The 24,708-nt window shown below is 42.9% G+C and overlaps 1 protein-coding gene across 7 annotated transcripts in view; it reads right to left on the minus strand.

The window, feature by feature from the left end:
• EMID1 (EMI domain containing 1) overlaps positions 1–24,708 on the minus strand; it is a 129,670-nt gene that overhangs the window by 19,813 nt on the left and 85,149 nt on the right. For 5 of the 7 annotated variants that reach the window (XM_044288640.1, XM_044288599.1, XM_044288592.1 and 2 more), the window contains 3 exons: positions 21,131–21,184; positions 21,009–21,053; positions 13,175–13,219 (listed from right to left, as the gene is read on the minus strand). In XM_044288640.1, the coding sequence (XP_044144575.1) occupies positions 13,175–13,219; positions 21,009–21,053; positions 21,131–21,184 (144 nt within the window). Of the gene's footprint in view, positions 1–648; positions 734–13,174; positions 13,220–21,008; positions 21,054–21,130; positions 21,185–24,708 lie in introns of all 7 variants that reach the window. The other 2 variants (XM_044288631.1, XM_044288617.1) reach the window with 1 other exon arrangement.

Consider the following 24,708-nt stretch of genomic DNA (forward strand, 5'->3'; position numbering starts at 1 on the left):
TAAAGGAATTCCCTCTAGCATTTATCATGTAGAGAAAGTTATTACAAGGCACTGATTGTGAATTTCCATATTGCCTCTCTTGCTGGCTTAATTAATTTTCCCTATCCATTTAGGGAACAAAAAGGTAGACAAAACATATCTTATCTTGATATATGTTTTTTTTTTCTATATCAAATTTTTTAATGAGTCTGAGTTAAAATGGATATGTTTAATGCCCCCTTTTTTAGACCTGTCGTAAGTAGGGAAAAGTTGCAGATTGCGGCGCAGTAAGTGGCGTATATCTGTTTGTAAGTAACCCCCTTAGTGCTGTGTTTCATTTCACAGGGTATTTCATTTCACATTGATATCATTGCTCCTACAGAAGAATGTTTTTTCCCCAATATATGGCTTGGCAACATACCGCAATTCAATAGAAAATTTGAAAGTAATACCACATTTTAATATAGAACGCATTAATACTGGTGACCCGTGTGATTTGTATCTCTAATACACCTCAAACAGATGTAGCACTGTGCACCTGGCCTGATAAAGTCTACATCTCATTCACATGTGACCCCCTCCACCATTGTCATGTCTATGTTCTCCCATGGTTTTTCTCATTTCCTCCCTCCTTTTCCCCACGTCTTACAGATATATATATATACTCACCATGAATTCCAATCATTGTCTCCAATATTAAAACTCTTTCTGCTAAAATCTTCAGAGCTTCTCTGATCTGCAGCATCCTTTCCCCCTGTACAGGCAAGAGACAGACACAGCTGTGAGGGATCAACCCCCTCCCACCCAGATGTAACCATCTAAACATTCTCACTTTAGTATTTCCACTTGCAAATTTTCTAAGGAAAAGGGGGAAGACATCCCTGAAGGGGAAGAAGCATAAGACTAGGGCTACACGTGTTGTTGCGCGACAAGAAAGGGTACAACTAGAAGGTATAACTTACACAAGCACCTTAGTAAATGTTGGCCTTTAGGCTAGGGCTACACGTCGACATTTGTGACGCCAAATTCGCACCACATTTTTTATAATGATAGTCAATGGTGTCGCACTGTCGCATGCTGTGACTCCGACGCAACAATTGCTCAAAAATCCAACTTAGATGGATTTTATGCAACTATCATATTAACACAATTGACTATCATTATAAAAATGTTGTACAACTTTTCTGCAACAAGAAGTCACGCGACAAATGTCGCAGTATAGTCCTAGCCTAAGCCAACATTTACTAAGGTGCTTGCATAAGTTACACCTTCTTAATTTTGGTGCAAATCAGTTTAGACAAATGTATTATTGATTTGCTCCAGAAAGATGGTTGCCCCTTGCTAGACAATTTTCTAAAGTGTCTACAAAAGGGGACGAGCTCTTGTTAAGTTGCAAAATTTGCAAGACTATTATTGCCTTGCCCCAGTTTTCTGGCACACAAATAGCCTAAAGTTAGCTGACTATGAGTTAAAATAGGAAAAGTATCCAACCCCATTCAAGATGCGTCAAATTCATCACCCAGCGTGCACCAATTAGATAAATGTGGCGCTTCTTGTGATTGCTTGGTCTATGTTTACACTGACTAAATATTAGTAAATAATATACCATATGTGCAAACTGTGCAGCTGCACAAGCGCTGGCAGTTACAGAGGCATTCCCATCTGGACATTTATGGCATGTCCACAGGTTATGCACAGTTCCACCTCTGGGACCCATATCTATCTCAAGAATGGTGCCTCATCTTGTGCTGCTATGAATGGAGAAATGATGCATACATGCCACTTTCTCCACTGAATGCACTTACGCTGATATTTTTTGTAACCCTTCTAGAGGTGTCTGTAGAGACCCAAGTATGTGTGGCCATATCTCAATTCATAGTGGTGGGCCACATTCTCAAGATAGGTGTGGATTCCAGAGGTGGGGTAGACAATACCATCTTTTAGATTGTGTGTACAATGTATTCAGAAAGTCATCAGACTTTTTTTTTCACATTTTGTTATGTTTTTTCCCCATCATTCTCTACTCAATACCCCATGATGACAAAATGAAAACAGAATGTTAGAAGTCTTTTCTAATTTATTGAAAAGGAAAAACTAAAATCTTACATTGACATAAGTATTCAGACCCTCTACTCGGTACTTAGTTAAAGCATCTTTGGCAATGATTACAGCCTCCAGTCTTCTTGGGTATGATGACACCTGGATTTGAGAAATTTTCTGCCATTCTTCTCTGCAGATCCTGTCAAGCTCAAGTTGGATAGGGACCATTGGTGGACAACCATTTTTGGGTCTCTCCAGAGATGTTCGAGTGAGTTCAAGTCAGAGATCTGGCTGGGCCACTCAATGAATTTCACAGAGTTGTTTTGGCTGTGTGTTAGAGTTATTGTCTTGTTGAAAGATGAACCTTCAGCTCAGTCTAAGGTCCAGAGCACACTGGATCAGGTTTTTATTGAGAATATCTCTGTACTTTGCTCCATTCTTTCTACTTTGACCAGTTTCCCTGTCCCAGCTGCTGAAAAACGTTCCCACAGCATGATGCTGCCATCACCATGTTTCACTGTGGGGATGGTATTGAACAGTGCCAGGTTTCCTCCAAACATGATGCTGAGAAATTAGGCCAAAAAGTTCAATCTTGGTTTCATCAGACCATAGAATCTTGTTTCTCACAGCCAGAGTCATTATTTTTATTTTTTTTGGGTTCAAATTTGCATGCATCGTTTAGGAGAGGATTCTTTCTGGCCACTCTGTCATAAAGCCTTGACTGATGGAGTGCTGCAGTGATGGATGACCTTCATCTGGAAGTTTCTCACATCTGCACACAGGATCTTTGGAGCTCAACCATAGTGACCATTGGGTTCTTGGTCACCTCACTTACCAAGGCCCTTCTCCACCGATTTCTTAGTTTGGAGGTGAAGACAGCTCTAGGAAGAGTCCTGGTTGTTCCAAACTTCTTCCATATAAGAATTAAAAAAAACACGCTCCTGGGAACTTCCAGTGCAGCAGTAATTTTCTGTACCCTCCTCCAGATTTGTGCCTCCACACAACCCTCTCTCTGAGCTCTACAGGCAGTTCTTTCCTCCTCATGGCTTGGTTTTTTCTCTGATATGCATTCTCAGCTGTGGGACCTAATATCGACAGGGTTGTCTTTATAATTATACCCAATCAACTCAGTCTACCACTGGTGGACTCCCATCAAGGTGTAGAAACTTTTCAAAGATGATCAAGAAAAATGGGAGGCCCCAAAGCAAAATTTCAGGTGTCATAGCAAAGGGTCTGAATACCTATGTCCATGCCAAATTTTATTTTTCCTTTTTAATTAGCAAAAATATAAAAAATTCTGTTTTCACTTTGGCATTAAGGGGGACCGAGTACAAACTGATGGGGGGAAACGTTAACTTTTTTATTTTATTTAGCACAAGGCCACAACTTGTGAATTAACTGAAATGAGTCTGAAGACGTTCCAAATGCAGTAAAAGGACCAGGGCTGAAGAATAGAGCGACATAAGGAGGTGCTCCAAGATGAACTGTTGGAGAACAAGGGGCCCATATACTGTATAAGACATCTCTTCCCGCTTTTCTTAGAAAAGTTCAAGTATGAAATTGCACTCTATATCACTAGTGTGAACAAGCAATAGCAGTTATTAAAAAGACACAAACATAACAATTAACCATGCCAAGGATTAGTGAATCATGCAGAATCATTATATGTTTGGTGGAGAAAAAAGCATAAGGAATTAATGCAATAATTTCCACTTGGCTCTATCAGTTGGCAGATTTATAAAGCATATGGTAATCCTCCTGTCAATAAATGTGGTGTTACTACCAGGTTTTCTGTGACATAACAGACAAGGAGCTAGAATTTTCCCTATATCCTTCTCATCCCATTGGGTTACAAATTTGCTTTAAGTTTAAAAGAAAACACAATGAAGCACACATAGACATGCACATGCAAAAAAACTTTACCAAAAATTGCAAAGTTTGAACTAGCCTATATGTCTTTCATGTAAGGTAATATATTTGACTGCAAATTATTGTCATCAGTTATGGACTCTCTCACAACATTTAGCTTAAAGGGATGGCCACATGGCCAGGTTTCCTGATGCATCCAAAATTGGGAATGGATCATAGAAGGAGAGAAAGATATTACTTTTTCTCTTTTTTAATTCACCCCTGGTTTTGGCTTCCAAACCTGACCGTGTGGCCATACCATAAGAGTGCAGCACTTGTTGTTCAGCTTTCGTTTTTACTTTTTTTATTTATTTGCATCCCAGTCTCTTGTATGTGTGTAAAAAACATACATCCTTGTTCCCTGCCACTCCGTTCAGGGCTGTCTTTAATATTGATTGGACCCTGGGCAAAAATGTACTTGGGCCCCCTGGATCCCGCCTTTCCACACCCTAGCATGCAATCACGCATGCAGTCTCCCTTCCTCGCTTCGTAGTGCTTCCGTAGGGTTCCGTTCCGTGCTTCCGTCCCGCACCATTCCGCATCTCCGGATTTGCGAACCCATTGAAGTGAAAGTGTCCGCATCTGTGATGCGGAATGGCCACAGAACGGCGCCCGTGTATTGCGTTCGTGTGCAGGAGGCCTAACGGAAAGATCTGCTGTTGGAAATCACTGAATGAACACTTACGTGTAAATGAGGCATTACGCTTAAAATAGCCTTCATGACCTCACAGACATCTTTTGCATCATATGCCCAGGGGCAAACTTAAAACCTAAATTAGGTGTACCTCCGTCAGTTCATGCGCCTGGAGTGCAAACTATGCCAGCTCCTGACTAGAGTACTTTTCACTTCATTTTTTACACCTCTTTCCAGGTGGCAGGGATGGAGTAAAAACACCTGTGTGACAAAATATTATTGTACAATCTTTTAAAAAGTTGCAAAAAGGGGTTTTGTAACTATTTTTACCCCAAAAACTAGCGTAAGGCTGTTAGTAGATGACCCCCATTGAGTGAAAAAAAAAAATCTGTTGTCACTAGGTGAAGAACACTTCACATAAGTTGAATGGGAGCCAATTCTAGTGGCAGCTAGTACCTAGTACCTCAGGATAGGTCATCAATATCAGATTGGCGTGGGTCAGACACCCGGCATCTTCGCCGATCAGCTGGTTGAAGAGAAGGCCGTGAGCAGTTTACCTGCGCACCGTCAACATCGCAGCAGTGAGCAGGTGTAATTACAAGCCGTCCCATTCACTTCTATGGCACGGCTCCTTCCTTTTCAACTACAGAGCTGTCCTATAGAAGTGAATAGGACGGCTTCTTGTAATTACAACTGCTCAGCGCTGCAATGTCGACAGCGAGCAGGTAAACTATAAAGGGAAGGCTGTGCTCGCATGGCACGCCTTCTCTTCAACCAGCTTATCGGCGAGGGTGCCAGGCCCCGCCGTTCTGATATTGATGACCTATTCTGAGGATGTCATCAATATAAAAATTCCGGAAAACCCCTTTAACTACCATTTGTAAAAATGTTTGATACCGTACAGTGTATGCAGAAAACTGGCAAAGTGAGTCGCCATATTACCTTCTTGTGAAACCGTCAGTGAATAATAGCGCTGCTAGGGCAGTATCTCTACAGTTTAATCTTGTAAGATCAGCATCTATTTCTTAGGCTACATGCACACTAATGTTGTTTGTTTCCGTGTCCGTTTCGGATAGGATGTGGACCCATTCATTTCAATGGGTCCGCAAAAAACACCATGTGCTGTCCGAATCAGTAGGTGCATGTCCTATATTTTTCTAGTTTGCGGACAAGGATAGACATTATTACAATGGCTCCTCAACGGAATGTCATCCGTTTTTTGGGCAAATCCGCAATTTGCGGACCGCAAAACACATACGTTCGTGTTCATGTAGCCTTAATCAACTGCTTTTGCTCTTCTGTCTTTTGATTTTATTTGGCTCTACATTTCATTTTATTTCAGTACCATTTTAATTGTGTGCTGTCTTGTTTCACCGCCTTGCAGAATTGTAACATACCAATTAATGTTAGTAAAGAATAAACATAATTAGTACATCTCAGCAAGCCGGATATTAGTTACCATGATCAAGAAATTACATGCACTCTACGTGTTAATCTAGCGTGTATGCCATTAACACCTTCACTGCTGGAGTTGAAAAGTGTTCAAATGAATTTAGCCTCATCTCTGTTAAAGGGCGCCTTTAGCAGATTTCTACCTATGACACTGGCTGACCGGTTACATGTGCACTGAAGACATCTGTGTTGGTCCCATGTACATATGTGCCCGCATTGCTGAGAAAAATTATGTTTTATTATATGCAAATGAGCCTCTAGGAGCAAAGTGGACATTACCCTTAAGGAGGTATCACACTGTCCGATTTTTCAGCAGATAATCGCTAACAAGTGTTTGCATGAACGCTCATTGGCGATCATCTAGCAGTGTATGCCACCGATTGCCCGATGATCGGACAGTCCCTATCTCTTGAAAGATAAAAAAATTATTGTTTGCAGGTGGCAGATCTAATAACCATCTGCCGCTGGCAAACCACTATACAGTATGGGGGCAAGTGATGGCATAGTGATCACTCCTCCCCATGCAATAGCAGCAGTCTCCTCCGCTAGCGAGCAGGCGATTGCTGGGAGGGAATGCTTCCCTCCCGACAATCGTCTGCCACATTGGGCTGTATAATACAGCCTTTAATCCTAGAGACCCTCCTGGCAACTGGTACACCGTCTGCACTTTAATTGACAGGGCGAGGCAGTGAAAACATCATAATGCCTGGTCCTGTCAATCAAAGTGGAGAGGGCGCGGCAGTTGCGGAGAGAGCAGAGCATATAGGAGTAATGGCAACACCCCCGTTGCTCCTAGAGGCTTAGTTGAATATATTAAAATAATTTTTCCTAGCAATGCGGGCACATATGAACATGGGACCAACACAGATGTCTTCAGTAGCCAAGCGCACATGTAACAGGTCAGCCAGTGTCATAGGTACAAATCTGCTGACAGAAGCCCTTTAAGCTAATTGGTTAATTTTATAGACAATACCAAATTTACTGGTATCATTACAATAAGTAATGCTACTGTTCAGCTTAAAGAGCATTTGACTTATCCCAATAATACTATAGAACTAGTGTGTAGGTAGTAAGCTATATTGGGGTAGATTTACTATTGCAGATGCACCAGAAATATGGTTCAAATGGAATCAGAATTTTGGTACAAAGGCTGTGTACCACATTTTTTTGCGTTGGTCAACAAGGGGTTGATGAAGAGGCATGGCTTTAGATGCACCAAAATTCACATGTATGATTCTGCACAAAGCAAAACTAAACAGTGTGATAAACTTGGTGCATTTTAAGGGTATGACCATACATAGTGGGGGTCATTTACTAAGACCGTCTTTTTTCATCGTTCTTAGATTCCCCCATACGCTGCCCTAAAATGTGGCTAATTTATGATGAGGCATGTGTCCCTGTCCGAATGAGGTCAAAAACCAGGTCAAAAAACGGACTTCAGTTTTCTGCATACAAATCTGCAATATGTGCAGGTACCCTAAATGCTGCAAATTTTCTGCATAAAATTTCACTGTGCAGAATCAGCAGCATAAGGCTAGGGTCACGCAGCGACATGTGTCGTGTGACAGCAAATCACAAAAAAGTGGTTCGACAATCAGTGGCGTACATAGAGAAGTAAGGGCCCCAGAGCAGGGATCAAACCACGTCCCCCACACAGGACAGAAGGGTTTCTGACCCTTGGGCCATTTTTCCACTGCCTCATTTGCTAAAAGTTGTTCCTTTAGAGGGTAGAGTCCTGAGACTGGGCCCCCTCTTGCCCTGGGCCCCATAGCAGTCACATGGTCTGCCGCTATGGTATTTACGCGCCTGTCGACAATAAAATATGTGCGCCTTGCCTGCAACACAAAATTCATCACCCTGCGACACCACTGACAATCATTAGATCCAATGTAGTGACAATGTCGCCATGTAGTCCTAACCTTAAAGTAGTTATCGAAGACCTATAATGCCCCCCCCCCCCCATATACTCGCTCCCCGGCACCCGCGTGGCTCCTGATCCCTTCCTGGCCGACATTGCATCTTCCAATCGACAGGGGGCAGCCAATAGCAGGGCGTGACAGGAACGCGCTTCCGTAGCATCGCGGGTGACGCTAGGGAGGCTTTTTCCCATTTTCATCCGTGTGACAGGGAGATACAGCGGCAGCCATGCCGGTATCAGAAGCAACGTGGGTGCTGGGGAGCGAGGTAAGTATAATCTGTGTATAGGAACTGGGCATTTTGGGCGCACTATACGTCTTGGATAACCCCTTTAATGCTGCAAACCCTTAGGCCAGACAAACACGAGTGAGTTCAATGTGAGGAACTTGCAGTGTGTGGCAGTGTGAGTTCCCATTCTGACCTCTGCTACTCTTACAGGATCGCACAGCATTATAATGATTTATAATGCTGTGTGTCCCTGTTAGACCTGTATCTACTGAATTACACTGACAGCATTATGTCAGTGTTATTCAATAGATTCCAAGTCTTGCCGGGACGCACGGCATTATTAGAGGTCAGAAAGGGAACTCACACTGACGCACTGCTGCGAGCTTCTCGCACTTAACTCAATCGTCTGTTTCTGGCCTTAAATTGGGTTTTCTAGAAGTTATTAGCAAATCTGCCCCACTATCCTTCAATTCAATAATTTAATAAACTGCACTTGTACTTGGTAACGTAAATCTATCTGCAGTTATTCAAATAACTATGAATTTTATCTACAAATCTGCAGTTCTCCAGCAAGGAAAGGGTTACAGATGAAAAAAAAAAAAAGAATAAAAAAGCTGCCTGTGGGGTAAGGAAAGTGGGTAGATCAAGGGAAACCCTCACAGCTGTATCAGTCGTTATCAAGGTACCCATCACCCTGAAGCCTCATTCACACGTCAGTGTTTGGTCAGTGATTTCCATTAGTGATTTTGAGCCAAAACCAGAAGTGGCGCCTCCACAGTTATAAGGTATAAGGGAAAGATCTGCTCCTGTTCTGTGTTTAGAGCCGCCCCTGGTTTTGGCTCACAATCACTGATGGAAATCACTGACCGATCACTGACCGTGTGAATAAGACATAACACACAATCAAGCTGAGCATCATGGTACATAACGGGTGCATGTGCGTATTACTGGTTTATTAACTGGAGTTCTGACCTTTGTGCTCTGTTGGTTTCCATAGGTTATACAGTAACTATTCGTCTCATAAAGTGAACTATGGTAATACCACCGCTATTTTTGTTACTGTGTACTTCGTTTTTATATGGTTCACAAAACAGACTTAGGTTTCTTACATATTTTTTCTGTCTTTTTTGGCTTCAAAAATATGCCATGATTTTTATATCTGTTTATAAGTTGTTTTGGGTAGCTGAAAAAATATGCACCAATAGTGAGGAAAATACAAAAAAAAAAAGGCTGGCACATGGCGTTATTTAACACACACACAAAAAAAGTGCCATTTTACCACTTTTGGTCTAATTTTTGGGGGTCCATGTTGATTTAAAAAGCATGTTCTGGCTGAGGCATTTTTTTTAGGCATTTTTCTTCATCAGTATCTTATAGAACGAACAGAGTAGCATGGCGCATGCTTAGCCTGCATCTCCATTAAAGCCCCATTCTCGGGATCGGTGAGGGTCCCAGTGGTCAGACCACCACCGATTAGTTAGTTATCCCCTATCCTGTAAGTAGGAGATGACTTTCAAACTTGGATCAACCCCTTTAAGATCTAACTTAAAAAATTTAGTTTAAACAGTATTTCATATATATAAATAGATAAAAAGACTTGGAAATATTTTACTTCATCTGTTCTAGGTTTGATTTATCTCATTAACATCCACAGCTGCTGAGACTACAGGGGAGATATAGTGTATTATTACTGTCCTAAAGAGGACCTGTCACCACAAAATGCAGTGTAATCTGCAGGCAGCAGTTTATAGAGCAGGAGGAGCTGAGCAGATTGATGTGTAGTTTTGTGGGAAAAGATTCCATAAAATTTGTAATTTATATATGTGTTAAGTTGTACACAGAATCTTATCAGTGATTGATATCTATAATTGACAGCTATTATTCACTGATACACCTCCCCGTGTACATATATCAGTGACTGACAGCTATCTCTATATACAGTACACACTTACACAGAGAATGCTATCACTGATAACACCTCCCCTGTGTACATCTATCAGTGACTGACAGCTATCTCTGCATACACACTTACACAGAGAATGCTATCAATCACTGACAACACCTCCCCCATGTACGTACATCTATCAGTGACTGACAACTATCTCTGTATATACACTTATACAGATAATGCTATCAATCACTAATAACACCTCCCCTGTGTACATCTATCAGTGACTGACAGCTATCTCTGTATACACACTTACACAGAAAAGGTGTCACGCATGTTCCCACGACAGGAGGCAGGTGATCGGTGAGACTGGCAACACGTGGTTTGATCTGACATGTTTTCTGTTTGGATCAAATGACGTCTGTGTTGTTTCTGGTTCTTGCCACACCTTCTTTCCCCAGGTGTGGCTATTATGGTCATTTAACCTTCTCTATTTATTGTTGTTTAAGTTTAAGTTGTGGGTAGCTGGTGTGTGGATCTAGGCTGAGTTCCTGGTGCTGCCATAGCCACTTGAAGTTAAGTGTTTTCTTTCCCTTTTGTATTTTGTTGGGTTATTTTGTGTGTTGTATTTCCCTGTAATTTGTATTAAGGCCTAAGGGAGACTCCTGTTTGCCCTTACTTTTGGAGGAACAGGTTGTCTCAGTCCTGGCATTAGTACCAGGGTCCTATAGGGTGAGTCAGGACACTAGGTATTCCTTTGTATGAACTGACCTACCTCTGGGGTCTGTTCATACTGGTAGTTAGTCAGGACTTTGATTAGGGTTTTACTAGGAGGTGTCCATCTCCTTCCCCTAGTTTCCAGGCCTTATTCCCTCACGCCTTTCCCTCCTATGTCCGGTGTGGTGTTTTCCTCCCACATCTGAACGTGACAGAAGGCTATCAACCACTGATAACACCTCCACCATGTACATCTATCAGTGACTGATAGGTATCTCTGTATAAACACTTACACAGAGAATATTATCTATCACTGATAACACCTCCCCTGTGTACAGCTATCAATGACTAACAGCTATCTCTGTATATACACTTAGACAGAGAATGCTATCAATCACTGATAACACCTTCCCCATGTACATCTATCAGTTACTGACAGCTATCTCTGTATACACACTTACACAGAGAATGCTATCAATCCCCGATCATAGCTGCAGGGGCAGACTGGCCATAAACCCTACAGGGAATTTTCTTGGTGGGCAGATGACCACTTGAGCCCTCTTCACTGTCGCTGGCCGGGTACATAGTACTGGGGGCACTGTAGGGGTTATTATTAGAGGAAGTCCAGGCAGCATGCTCAAAGTAGGGTGGTTTGGTGTTGTGGCTCATATCTCACCTTCTAAATCCCCTGTTCCTTATCCATATTAGAGACAATTGGGGGAGGAGGGCAGAACGTGGCAGCTACTGATGGCTACCACAGAGGGACAGCTTTTGGGGAGATATTTTGTACTACAATGTGGTATTTGGTTCTGTGGTATGGTATTCTGCACCGTGGCATTACCGACCCTGTTAACTTGTATTGGCCCCATCTACTTGTGTTGCCCCACTTTTTTTCAGTTTGGACCCACCTATAACATTGGGGCCACTTTTAGTTTTTTTCCCAGGGACCCTTTAAGTTCCAAATCCGCCCATGCATAGCTGAATAGTCCATCTTGAGCTCAGAAAGAGCAGAGATATAAATGAACGGTGATTAAAAAGTCTGAAGACACCCTTTTATTTCAGAAATGAAAGGGAAAAAAAAAAATCTGGGTATCCCAGGAAGTAATGAGTGAGGGGACCTATCTTGTAGGCTATGTCTAGAACATGGTCGCCATCTTGAAAGCTGGAATATTGGATCAAGGGTAAATTGTCCAATCGTAAAATAATTTTCTCAGAAATCAATTGCCACAATCAAATTTGCAATATCTCTTGTGGTTCAAAAGTTATCAACACAAAAAGTTCAAAACTTCAAAATTGGAAGTTCTGTGTTCAGTGCCAGGGAAAACACATTGAACAGGTCAAATAGCTGTGCATCACAAGGAATGTTCCCGGTTGTTGCTGTTGCAAATTTCTGTGTTGATAACTTTTGAACCAAAAAAGATATTGCAAATCGATTTCTGGGAAAATGTTGGTCCTCTCTGGTATTCTACATGACCCCCTTCCCATTGTAAAAATTTGCCCTTGATCCAATATAGTGGCCATGTTCCAGACATAGCCTAAAATATAGGCCCCCTCACCCATTACTTGCTGGGGTATTCAGATATTTTATTTTCCCTTTCATTTCAGAAATAAATGGGTCTCCTGAGACTTTTGACTCCTCCTGTATAAATTACAGGTTTTCTTATTGAATCTGCTCAGCTCCTCCTGTTCTATAACAGGCTGCTTAAAGATTGCACTACCTTTCATAGTGACAGGTTCTCTTTACATTTAGACAGCTAAAAACAAGACCAAGTAGGTAGAAGATGAGCCAAATTTTTTACAGTAGCTCACGCTGTCAAATAATGACACTTTTTGCTAGACATGTTAAAAACGTAGGTTTGTTTACTGAGGCATGCGATTAATATATATTGCACATTTTTGGACTACTCTTAGCCATGCTGCCATTTCAAAAGGCTTTTCAAAACTGTCTGATGCTAAAAAAGTGTCTTAAAGTCATAATAAATCTGATGTCAGTTTTTTTGTGAATTTTGAGCCAGAATTCTGGCATATTTTGTGTAAGATTGAGGGTTTAATGGAGGTATTACCGTCATATTATTCATTACCTTTAAAAATTTGGCAACTGTTACTGTTAGGGGTCCAGTAAATGTAACAGGCTGGAAGACTAATTTGGCATTGTGTAGATGGTTGTGCCTGCCTGCTTTTTTGGATTAAATAATAATACATATTTAGCCAATGAAATTCTGCAAATGAAGTACAGAACAGATTACATTTCCAATCTGTGAGACTTCAGTTCTCTGGATCTTGGTTTTGAAGTTAGTAGAACATGATCTACTGAAACTCTATACAGCACATGTCAGGGTTCTCCAATAGTGGTTAGGTGGTGTGAAAATGGAGAAAGTATAAAAGGGGCATGAAAATAGGACAATTCTTACCGGCTCTCCTTTCTCCCCGGGTTCACCTCTCAGCCCAGGAGGACCCTGTGAAGATATAGAAATGAAGAAAACACAGACAATGTATGAGCTTGTTCTGATGAGCAATCTTCACGTCCGGGTGCTGTCCAACTGTAAAACAGACAGCACATAGATTCAAAACTGACAAGAACAGACTGGAAAGTGGTCCTGGAAAAAATTCAAAGTGGTCCCATGTTGTAGACGGGTCCAAATTGACATATGGCAGAACCAACACAAATATGCGGGGCCAGTAATACCATATTGCAGCACAAAGTACTGCCCCAACGGAACCAAAGACCATAGTGCATCACACAATATCTCCCCAAGTGCCAGCTGCCATGTTCTGTACTCTTACCCAAGTTGCTTCAGGATGGCAATACAGCTGAAGTCAGGAGTCAGTAGGGCACCTGCAGCCACTGGCCTGGTACATAAGTACTTGATGCCCCCAGTCAAGTTAATTAAAGGGGTTCTGCACCTTCATTTAACTGATGATCTATCCTCTGGATAGATCATCAGCTTCTGATCAGCCAGGGTCCGACACCCAGGACCCCCGCCGATCAGCTGTTTGAGAAGGCAGCGGCGCTCCAGCAGCGCCGCGGCCTTCTCACTGTTTACCGCCGGGCCGCCCGCCCACTGACGTCACGACTTGTATCAACTAGAGTGGGCGCGGCTAAGCTCCATTCAAGTGAACAGAGCTTAGCCGCGCCCACTCTAGTTGATACAAGTCGTGACGTCAGTGGGCGGGCGGCCCGGCGGTAAATAGTGAGAAGGCAGCGGCGCTGCTGGAGCGCCGCTGCCTTCTGAAACAGCTGATCGGCGGGGGTCCTGGGTGTCGGACCCCCGCCGATCAGAAGCTGATGATCTATCGAACGAGTGAGGGGCAGTAACGTTTTAAAACTTAAAGTTTAATTAGGACTGTTTTAAGAAAAAGCCCCTACCAGACAAACAAGACAAACGACAATTAACAGTATGGGACCCACATTAATGAGTCACCATTGTACGAATCCGCAGATAATATTACAAAACTGCAGAGCCGAACAAAAAAGCAGCACCATATGCAGTCTTTTGGTGGGGTGCCGCAGACTAATAGAGATGCCAGAGGCAAATAAAAGGGTAGATCTTACCGGTGGTGCCAGTTGGAACTTTGTAGTCCAAAACCCTGGAGGATGAGGGGCTTCTCGGATCCGAAAAACGCGTCCTCTTTACCATTTCACCTGGTGCCAGGGGCTGCAGGGAGAAACTATCCCTGTTTTTGCCCTACTTGGCCTGTAAATCCCTAGGTGCCTCCTAACACGGGGTCCTTGCCCCGCAAGGGGTGGCCTCATCCGGAACCTAACCCTAATAAGTGAACCCTAATTGACCCTATAGGGACAGCATAGATTGGCCCCAAGGGTGATGATAGCTAGTAGGGTGAAAAATGATCTAAGTTCAGATGGATTTATTCTGCGTCCCTACGCGTTTCATCTAATGGAGAATAAATCAAAACTACAAAAAGTACCTCCACTTCATAAAGATAGAATGAAGACCCCCCGACTCATCAGGGGACAGGGGTCATAGGTGGAGGATTAGGTCTATACCCTTATCCTATTGTGATGGATAATGGGAAAGGGTAAGCCAAAAAGGATTGCGCAGACCTGACTAGACCAGTGTGGTCCTGAATCAGTCCGGATACCTGTGGTGTAATAACAAAACAAAACCCATTCAGATATTGCACCCACCAGGAGCTGATATACTTGTGGCATAAAGATAAGGAGGTGTACTTACTGTTGAGGTCATGGGAGCCGCGTGGCTGGTGCCATGAGAAGCGGGAGTGTGGTTTAACTCCCGCATGTGATATCGGCGTCTATCTGCGCTAATAAATGCGCAAGTAAGTTTAAATGGAAGGGGGGTATGTGGTGCGCCTGCGCGAGGAGTGCGGCCGCCGTCATGTGACTAAGGCATATGTCAGCTGACGTTGCGATCCGCCTCCTAACAAGCGCATGCGCATATGCGCATATGCGCATATGCGCACACGCGCATATGCGACATGCAGCTCAGAGGCCGCAGCTGCTGTGACGTCATGGTAGGCGTCACCGTGAGGGAGGTCCTACCAGCCCGGGCACGGCGTCGGCTGCATGATGAAAAGAGGTGGGAGGAGTGACCATATAATGCGAGCGACTCCTGCTACTACACCTACAAATATTGATGGTGATAAAGGAAATCACTTTCAACATGGGACCTAAGGAAGGGGGAACATTAAGTGACAGGCGGACCCACTAGGGCCCAGACAGGGTAAAGACAGTCTAAAGACAGTTGGGACAAAATGACCAGCACCTTGGAAAGATGTCGGCATCAAAAAGATATAATCAACCAAGATGTAATGATCATATTTAGAACGAATGAGCGTACACACGCTCTAGATAACGTGAATGATTAGGAGACATAATGATATTAGTGGCACTATTGAGTGCTTGATGCGTGGTCAGTGCACTCGAGGGACCGTCAGACATATGTTATCCTGATGATGCAGTGAGGGAAACCCTTGCTAACAGACAATAGCGTACGCATACATATATATATATATGTGTGGGAGACTGGGGATGGTCACAAGAAGCACCCAAAATGTAGCTGGTCATTCAATCCATTGGGGTTGGTGGTATTCAACTTGAATATCCACCAACACTCCCTTTGGAGAATCTTCTTGTCCCAGTCTCCTCCACGTGGTGGCTTTCTAATTGCTTCCAACCCTACAAACGTGACACCTGACGACCTTCCATCGTGCACAGATTGGATGTGTCTAGCTACTGGGGTATCCCTATTGTTGCGTATGTCACCCAGGTGCTCACCTATACGTACCCGTAGTTCTCTACGGGTTTTGCCGACATATCTAATGCCGCATTCACAGGTGAGTAAGTAAACAACTCCTGCGGTGCGGCAGTTGATAAAATCTCGTATATGGTGAGCGGGATCCGTAGGACCGACCGCAACCGTTTTTCCCTGGGTGACATACTTACAAAAACTGCACCGCCCACATTTGAAACAGCCATTCAAAGGTTTGTCCAGCCACGTCTTCTTTTTAGGGGGGTTATAGTGGCTGTGCACAAATTGATCCCTCAAGTTGGTTCCTCTCCTGAAGGTTACTGATGGATAGGGACTCACAACATCTGTCAGGTCCGGATCCATCAGGAGGGTGTCCCAATTGCGTGCTAAGATCTCTTTAACCTGTCTAGCCGCAGAATCAAATGTGCCAATGATCCGTAACTTTTTTTGTTGTTGTGGATCAATTTTCGGGCCCCCAGTGGGATGTAGAAGTGTGGTCCGTGGCTCCTGTCGGGCCCTTTGGTAGGCCTTTCTTAGTGTGTTGTCCGGGTTCCCCCGTGCGCGGAAGCGCTCTCTTAGCTCATGTGCCTGTTTAGTAAATTTGCGTGGTTCCGAGCAATTGCGTCTCAATCTGAGGTATTGGCCCACTGGAATACCACGTTTTAATGGGACGGGATGGCAGCTGTCCCACCGAAGGAGTGAATTGGTGGATGTCTCCTTATGAAAGATGGTGGTCTGTAGGCTCCCTTGAGTATCTCTTGAGATGCAAATGTCTAAGAAGGGTAAATGATTGTGTACAATCTCTGATGTGAATCTGAGATTTATGGTGTTAATATTGAGTTCATTCACCAGTCTCTTGAACTCGTCCTCTGGCCCGCTCCACAAGACGAATATATCATCTATGTAGCGGGCCCAGAGGACGATGTACTCGGTATACCAGTTGGGTATGTCACCGAATACCACGGTCTCCTCCCACCAGCCCAGGAGCAAATTTGCGTAGGACGGTGCGCAGGAACTGCCCATCGCGGTGCCCCTGAGCTGGTGGTATATACGGCCGTCAAAAACAAAACAGTTGGTTGTCAGGACAAAGTCTAAAAGCTGCAGGACCAGCTCGTTATGTGCAGCGAACTGGAGGCCTCTTGCCTTTAGAAAATGTGCTGCAGCTGTAAGCCCTCTCTCATGCGGAATAGAAGAATAAAGTGCCTCGACATCAATTGATGCCAGAAGCCAATTTGATTCTAAGTTAATATTTTCTAATTTGGAGAGGAGGTCCCCTGTGTCTCTCACATAAGATGGGAGGGATTGTACGAATGGGCCCAGTATACGGTCAACATATACCCCACAATTCTGTGGTAGACTGCCTACCCCTGATACAATTGGCCTGCCCTTAAGGGGCACAGTGCCTTTATAGACCTTGGGCAGGCAGTAAAAGGTTGTCATAACCGGGTGTGTTGGGAGGAGGAATTCCAACTCATTGCTACTGATGAGGCCATCCGTTTTAGCTTTTGTCAGTATGTCAGTCAAATCTTGCCGGAATCTTACTGTGGGGTCGGCTGATAATGTCTCATAGCTTTGTTCATCATTTAGCAATGTGAGACACATGGCACGATATGCTGAACTGTCCATAATGACCACATTGCCTCCCTTATCAGAGGGCTTGATCGTAATACTAGCGTCTGTTGATAATCCCCTTATTGCATGTCTCTCTCTACTGTTGCAATTGGACCTAGTCAGAGCTGGAGTCATCTTAGCGAGTTCAGACGTGGTCTATCCACTGATGATCTATCCACTGAAAAGTTTCCCTGTAGGGTTTATGGCCAATCTGCCCCTTAAAACTGACATGTTATTGTCAAGAGACCAGTTCACAGGTCCAATTTTCTGCATGGACTAACTAGTTTCCCTACTGATGAAGCTGATGTTCCCACCAGTGGAAGCATGTCTGGTATGTTGCACTAAGGTCAGAGTGGGCCAGTGGGGTTTAATAGGGGCATTTTAATTCATTATAATTATGTCCCGTTTCTTAACAGTGTTGCAATAATTTAATTTCAGTCCGTTTGCCTTCTTTGCTTTGGTCTTTTTTACCTTCTTTTTTTATTTGAGATTGTATATATCTTTTAATATTTGATTCATGTTCATTTAAACGTACTCGTATTTCTCTTTTAGTTTGTCCTATGTACCACATGCTACATCAACATCTAATGCCATAAATTACATTTTTTGTCAAACATGTAGCAAAGTGGCGCATTTGGATCATTGTCTCATTTGGATATGTCATCATACCCTTGTCTTGGATGGTTTATTACATGTCCTTTTATAATCGAATTACAGTTCGTACACAATAGACATGGAAAGGTGCCTCTTTTTTTGGTAGATAAAAAAAGTTTGTCTATCTTTTTTTAATCTTAATATCTCCTTTAATTAATATATTGCCATGTAGTTTTACCTCTACGATATGCAAAATTAGGTTTCTTTTTAAAAAGTTTACCATATTTTCTGTTATGCTGTGGGAGATCCCAATATTTGAAAATACCGTTTTTTTTTAATTAGTTTCACATGTATATCATAAGTCCCTATATACATAGAGCAATCATGTGCATTTTTATTTTGTTTTCTGCAAAGTAACTCTTTTTTGGGGGATTAGATTCACCTCACTACTACTATTATGAATTAGCTTTTTTGTGTACCCACGATCTATAAAAAAAAATTGCCAATACACTCTTCTGTTTCTCATAATCATGATCTGTCTTATTTATGTGTTTTGCATGAATGAACTGACTTTTTGGTATACCTTTGAAGAGTAACTAAACTTTTTTTTACAATTTTTAATATGCTGTCCCTAATGCCCTAATACAAGTATTTGTAATATACTTTATTAATCACTTTTCTATTTTTATGACACTTTTACTTCCCTAAAGCCCACCATTCCCTGGTGCGCTTAAAACACAATTCTCTATAAACCACTGACTGCTCACGGAGTACACCTTTTATCAACGGGGCCGCAGCAGCGATGAGAGTATGGGCAGGAGCGCATATTGCTGCTCCTGCCCATGCTCCCCGGAGAATTACTAACTCCAGGCATAGCACATGGGTACCCTGTACCCAGTTCTCTTAGCTTAGCGGAGCAGGCAGAAGCAGGGTACCCATGTGTTATGCCAGGAGTTAGTAATCCTCCGGGGAGCACGGGCAGGAGCAGCAATGTGTGCTCCTGCCCATACTCACAGTGCTGCTGCGGCCCCATTGATAAAAGGTGTACTCCATACACTGATGAGCTGTCAGCTGTGTATGGAGAACTGAGTTTTAAGCGCACAGGGAATGGTGCTTTAGGGACGTAAAAGTGTCATAAAAATAGAAAATTTATTAATAAAGTAAAATATAAATAGTTTTATTACGGCATTAAGGGACAACATATAAAAAATTGTAACAAAAATGTAGTTACTCTTTAAATGTGTGTGGGGAATAGTGACTGAAATACATGAATAAATTATTTAGGTCGGTGGGTTTTCAGTATAATGTGGTGTTAAATCCTCCGTTTTCATTTTTTGTCATTTCTACATCCAAGAATTGTCTAATGTTAGGGTGATAATATAATTGAAACATAATAGTTTAATGGCAAGTAATTAACGAAATCTAAAAGATTGTTCTGTATCTTTCCATAATAAAAAGACATCGTCCACATAGCAAAGCCACGTGATTTTCTTAGTATACAGATGTAGTTATCCTCGAATGCTGCCATGAAAATATCTGGGACACTTGGCGCTGCGGAGGATCCCTTCTTAAATCTGGCTGCTTTCTTTATGGAAAGTCTGTATGATAAGGAAACTGGCTTTGGACATTTGAGGCCTGTCTGTAAAACATGACTCTTCTCTGAGCCAAATCCCCACAACAGATATAGACAGACATGGATAAACAAAAAGAATATTATAGGAGATTACACCTGAGGGAAAATATTCATTGCATTCAAGTAAATAATAAATGCATCTTCTGAAAGAACCTAAGCTCCCTCTAGTGGTGGCTATAGGCATCCACATTTTTCATTATTTATAGGGGTTATATTGTCAGGGAAAACCCATTTCAGAATTTAGCTATTGCAGAGATCAGCTAAACACAGTGGGCCCTGCTCCTGACACCCCGGAAAACATATAATTTTGCCAGGGGAAGCTACAGCCAGGTTGGTATTTCCCATGCATCGGCTGCTGCAGGGAAAATGTGTTATTCCTTGGAGGCTCTTTAGATGAATTTCTGTCCATGTAGGAATGGTCATGTCTGCAAGAACAGAAGTCGCTCTTATAAAACAGTTGTTTGTTCTGGCTTATTAAAGGCTCATATTCCATGTGTGGTGACTGGTGAGCCCTTGAAGAGCCAAAGCGGAGGTTAGGAGTGGTAGTGGTTTCTGTTACAAAACAGTCTATCACATTGGCTGCCCTCTCACCGTCGGTCCCTAGGACTGGTGCAGCATAAGGAGGGGGCACCCTTTCTTCCCTCTAGGGCTTCTGCCTGATGGTAGCTGGGGTAGCTGGACTGCAAATCTGTAGATTGGGACTGTAGCAGCGAAGTGGAAGTGGACTAGATTGTTTAAAAATCTCATCCACACACTGCGGAGAGTGTTCACACCAGAACCGGCACGTGACGACATGTAGTGTGGATTTTGAATCCGCATGTCAATTTATATTGCAGTTACATGGTCCAGATTTCACCTTTTGCAACGTAGAGGGTGAAATCTATGGCAAATTGTGTGCATTCTGTTTCCGTATGTCCGTATTTTTGTTCCGCAAAAAAATAGAACATGTCCTATTATTGTCCTTATTACGGACAAGGATAGCACTGTTCTATTAGGGGCCAGCTGTTCCGTTCTGCAAAACTACGGAATGCACACGAATGTCATCCATATGGTAATTTTTTTTTATATTAATGAAATTTGTTTAAAAAAAATAATAATCCACTATATACATTTCCTTTGGTATATTAGAATTTCTGTAACTAATGATCAGTAAAGACACAGATAAGTGAAAATGCTTACCATTTCCCCTTTTGCCCCAGACTCCCCTGGAAGGCCAGGTGTACCCTGCATTACAAGACAGATGCGTAAGTCATAGACATTACCAGGAAATGATGCAGTGAGATATTTTCCTTCATACTCACGGGGTCTCCTTTTTCCCCTCCGGGACCATCTTTTCCGGGTGGGCCAGGTAACCCCTGCATAGTGATGCAAAAGCATAAAATAGTGAGCTGGCGATGTTTATTACTTTAAATTCATTCTTCTTTTCCACTATAAAATTCCTTTTAGGCCTCATGCGCACAACCATAATTTTGATCTGCATCCGATTGGCATTTTTCGCATATCAGATGCAATCATTTCAATGGGGCCGCAAAAAAGGCAGACAGCACATCATGTGCTATCAGCATCTGTATGTTCCTTTTACCACCCCGGAAAAAAGATAAAACATTTCCTACAGACAAGAATAGACAATTTTAACATAGGGCAGGATGTGTGAAACGGGAAAATGCGGGACGCACATGGCTGGTATTTGTGTTTTGCAGATCACAAACTTTATATGGTTGTGTGCATAAGGCCTCAAACTGCAGGTTTTCTTTAAAGGATAACTGTCACATTTAGACCCTAATTTCAATTTTCATATATGTAGTTACTAATAACATGATATTCCAGAATCAGTTACTATTAGACTGACTTACCCCATATTTAATAAGATTCAGTCCTTATCAACCAGTCTGCATAAAACTGCAATCTCACTATTCAGTTAAGATGGCCACCACTGCCCTCACCCTGAGGCTAATCCAGTCTGCCCTCACTAGCCAGTAACAATAGCCCCCCAAAAGTGTCAGTAACCAGAGCCCTCCCCCTAAAGGGTTAATCTCCTGCAGCACAAAGGGGTCCTCTTACCACATGTTGCTTTCATTTATACACTGAGCAGATGACAGATCTCCCTTCCCTGGTCTGCGCTGCTTCAGCTCTGCATTGTCCCAGTCTGCTGAGTGAGGGAGCGGCTGCCAAGCGTAGGGACAGGGAGAAGTGCAGACAGCCCAGGCACTGTTATCAGCTGCTGGGGAGGACCTGGCTTTAATCATTTACTTACAGTCTCTGGCTGTCAGTAATCTGACCTTGCACGCAGCGTGCTTCTGCGTCCTCCGTCCTTCAACACATAGACGGACCTGCCTAGCAACCTGATTTTAAGCACAGGTAAAAGTAGGCAGTACAGGTGATGTGGAAGGTAATTGAATACACAGTGAAAAGTTGAAATAGGGCCACCAAGGAGATATTAATCACCACAATCCAATACTCCAAATAAAAAATAAAAATACGACAGTTATCCTTTAAATTGTTTTTAACCCCTCCCAGCCACCAAAAATGTTCTATCATACTATTATAACAAAAGAAATCCCTTTTTTCAAAAGGGCATAGGATTTCCAGATATAAACAACATATATGTCTATTGTACATTGTACTGTATTTGTAGCAGTTGCTCAAAAGGGAGAATGGGAGCAGTGCTGCAGTTACCCAGTCTGTCCACTACACAATGAATGGCGCTGTGTAGTTCCAGCACTGACTTCCAGCACCAGAGCTACTCAGAAAGTGCTAAATAGCAGGGGTGGGGGTTGTGAGGCCCTCAAAGATCTAAAGACAGGCCATCCCTATATAAATCCTGGACAACTAACCCCCTTAAGATCGGTGAGGGTTTCATTCTCTGGTACAGCTGTAGCAAAGGGGAGGAGCTGTGAAGCAGCTCAGTAGTGCAGCCCCACCTCCAGGTAGCTGGCATGAGCAGAATCTGACAGAATACAACTCCATAATCTCACATCCCCTGATAATAAAAGCTCTGCAATAGGTACCCCTACCTAGCCCTTTTGACCATGCTAAACTGCTGATAGACTTTCTTTAAGTTAGCGACATTTAAAAGTTGGATATTTAAAATGTCTGTCTACGAATATGTGCAGGCAGCAACCAAATGATCCTACAGAAAAACTTAGCAAATTATCACCCATTTTTCTTAGATGTATCCTTGATATAGTTAATTCATCAACTCAAGTACTTGTCACAACCAGACAGCTGAGAAGCTCTGACAGAAGCCTTTCAGAACCTCCTCCTTGAGTTTTCTTTGTTTTGAATTTCAGTTCCTCATCTCATTAGCCTCTCTCAGCTGTCATGTAGTTGGACTGATTGCATCCCTTTAAATTCCTCCCCATAATGCATTAGTGTGCGGCTTATACAACTTCCTGGAGTGTGTGTGCATGCTGATCCTATTTTCCAGCCTTCTACAAGATTAGTGCTGTACATTTATTTGTGATTTTCTGTTTGCTGGATCCCAGGTGACCCTGACTCCCTCCGTGTCTAGTGTAGGGAGCCGGTGGTCGTGTCCCCTCACTATTGTAGGGTGTTCAGGTGGTATATAGTCGAGGTACGTGGATATGCGATCATCCACCATTGGGATTTTCGCATAGGCTAAGCAGTCAGGGAGAGTGCCAGGTCTTATGCAGGGGTCTCCCTTTTGTTCCTTAGTTTTGGATCCAGTTAGTCATATATTCATTTTGCATTGTCTTGTTTCCTGTACACCTTCCGTGACAGTACTGCATAAGAATGTTCCTTTGACTAAGGGCTCATTCAGACGGCTGTATGAATGAGTTCGCACCAATTCAGCAATTTTGCGGAACAGGTGCGGACCCATTCATTTCTACAGGGCCGCAAAAGATGCGAACAGCACAACGTGTGATGTCCCCATCCGTGGTTCCATTCCACAGCTTCAAAGAGAAGATAAAGCATGTCCTAAGCATTTTCTATTATGGTTGTAGCCATGTGCTGTCCACAAATTGCGGTACGGAACACACAAGGACGGTATCAGAGTTTTGCGGATCCGCAAAACACAACAGTCGTCTAATTGCACCCTTATTGTAATATCTAAAGAAGAACCCTAACAAGACCTAATGAAACTTGTATTCTTAATTACATCTAAATGTAAAAGAATGGGGGAGATTTATCAAACTGGTGTAAAGTAGAACTGGCTTAGTTGCCCATTGCAGCCAATCAGATTCCAGCTTCCTTTTTTGACAGCTCCTCTGGAAAATAAAAGGTGGAATCTGATTGGTTGCTATGGGCAACTAAGCCTTTTCCTCTTTACACCAGTTTGATAAATCTCCCCCAATATTCAAGGTTGAAAAAGATCTAAAAGAGATTTGGAGATTGACAGCATATCCTCAGGATAGGTCATCAGTATCTGATTTGTGCCAGCGCCTCCATCGATTAGCTGTTGGAAGAGGCGCTGGATGCAGCCAACTCACAGCTTACCAAGCACAGTGCCATTCATTGTATAGGGGTTGTGCTTGGTATTGCAGCTCAGGCCCACTGACTTGAACGTAACTAAGCTGCAAATAGGCCAAGTGACTGATGAAGTTGACGATACTGGTCTAAGATGAGCAGTCCCCGGAGTGTGCAGCCTTTTCAAACAGTGGATCAGCAGGGGTGACTCCCATTGATTAGATATTGATGATCTATGAGGATAGCCCATCAGTATCAAAATCTCTGAAAAACCCTCTTTAATGCACAATTGTGCATCATGTATATGTCACAGATGACGAAAAGGAGTAAACACCACACCGACAACCAGAGGGGAGGGGAAAAGCCACTAGGCCTCAACGCTAGGGAAGGGAAAGGGTCACCACCTAAATAACCCTACTCCTGGCCCTGACTCCTAACCATATGGGCACCC

Source organism: Bufo gargarizans, chromosome 1 (assembly GCF_014858855.1).
Source record: "Bufo gargarizans isolate SCDJY-AF-19 chromosome 1, ASM1485885v1, whole genome shotgun sequence".
NCBI lineage: Eukaryota > Metazoa > Chordata > Amphibia > Anura > Bufonidae > Bufo > Bufo gargarizans.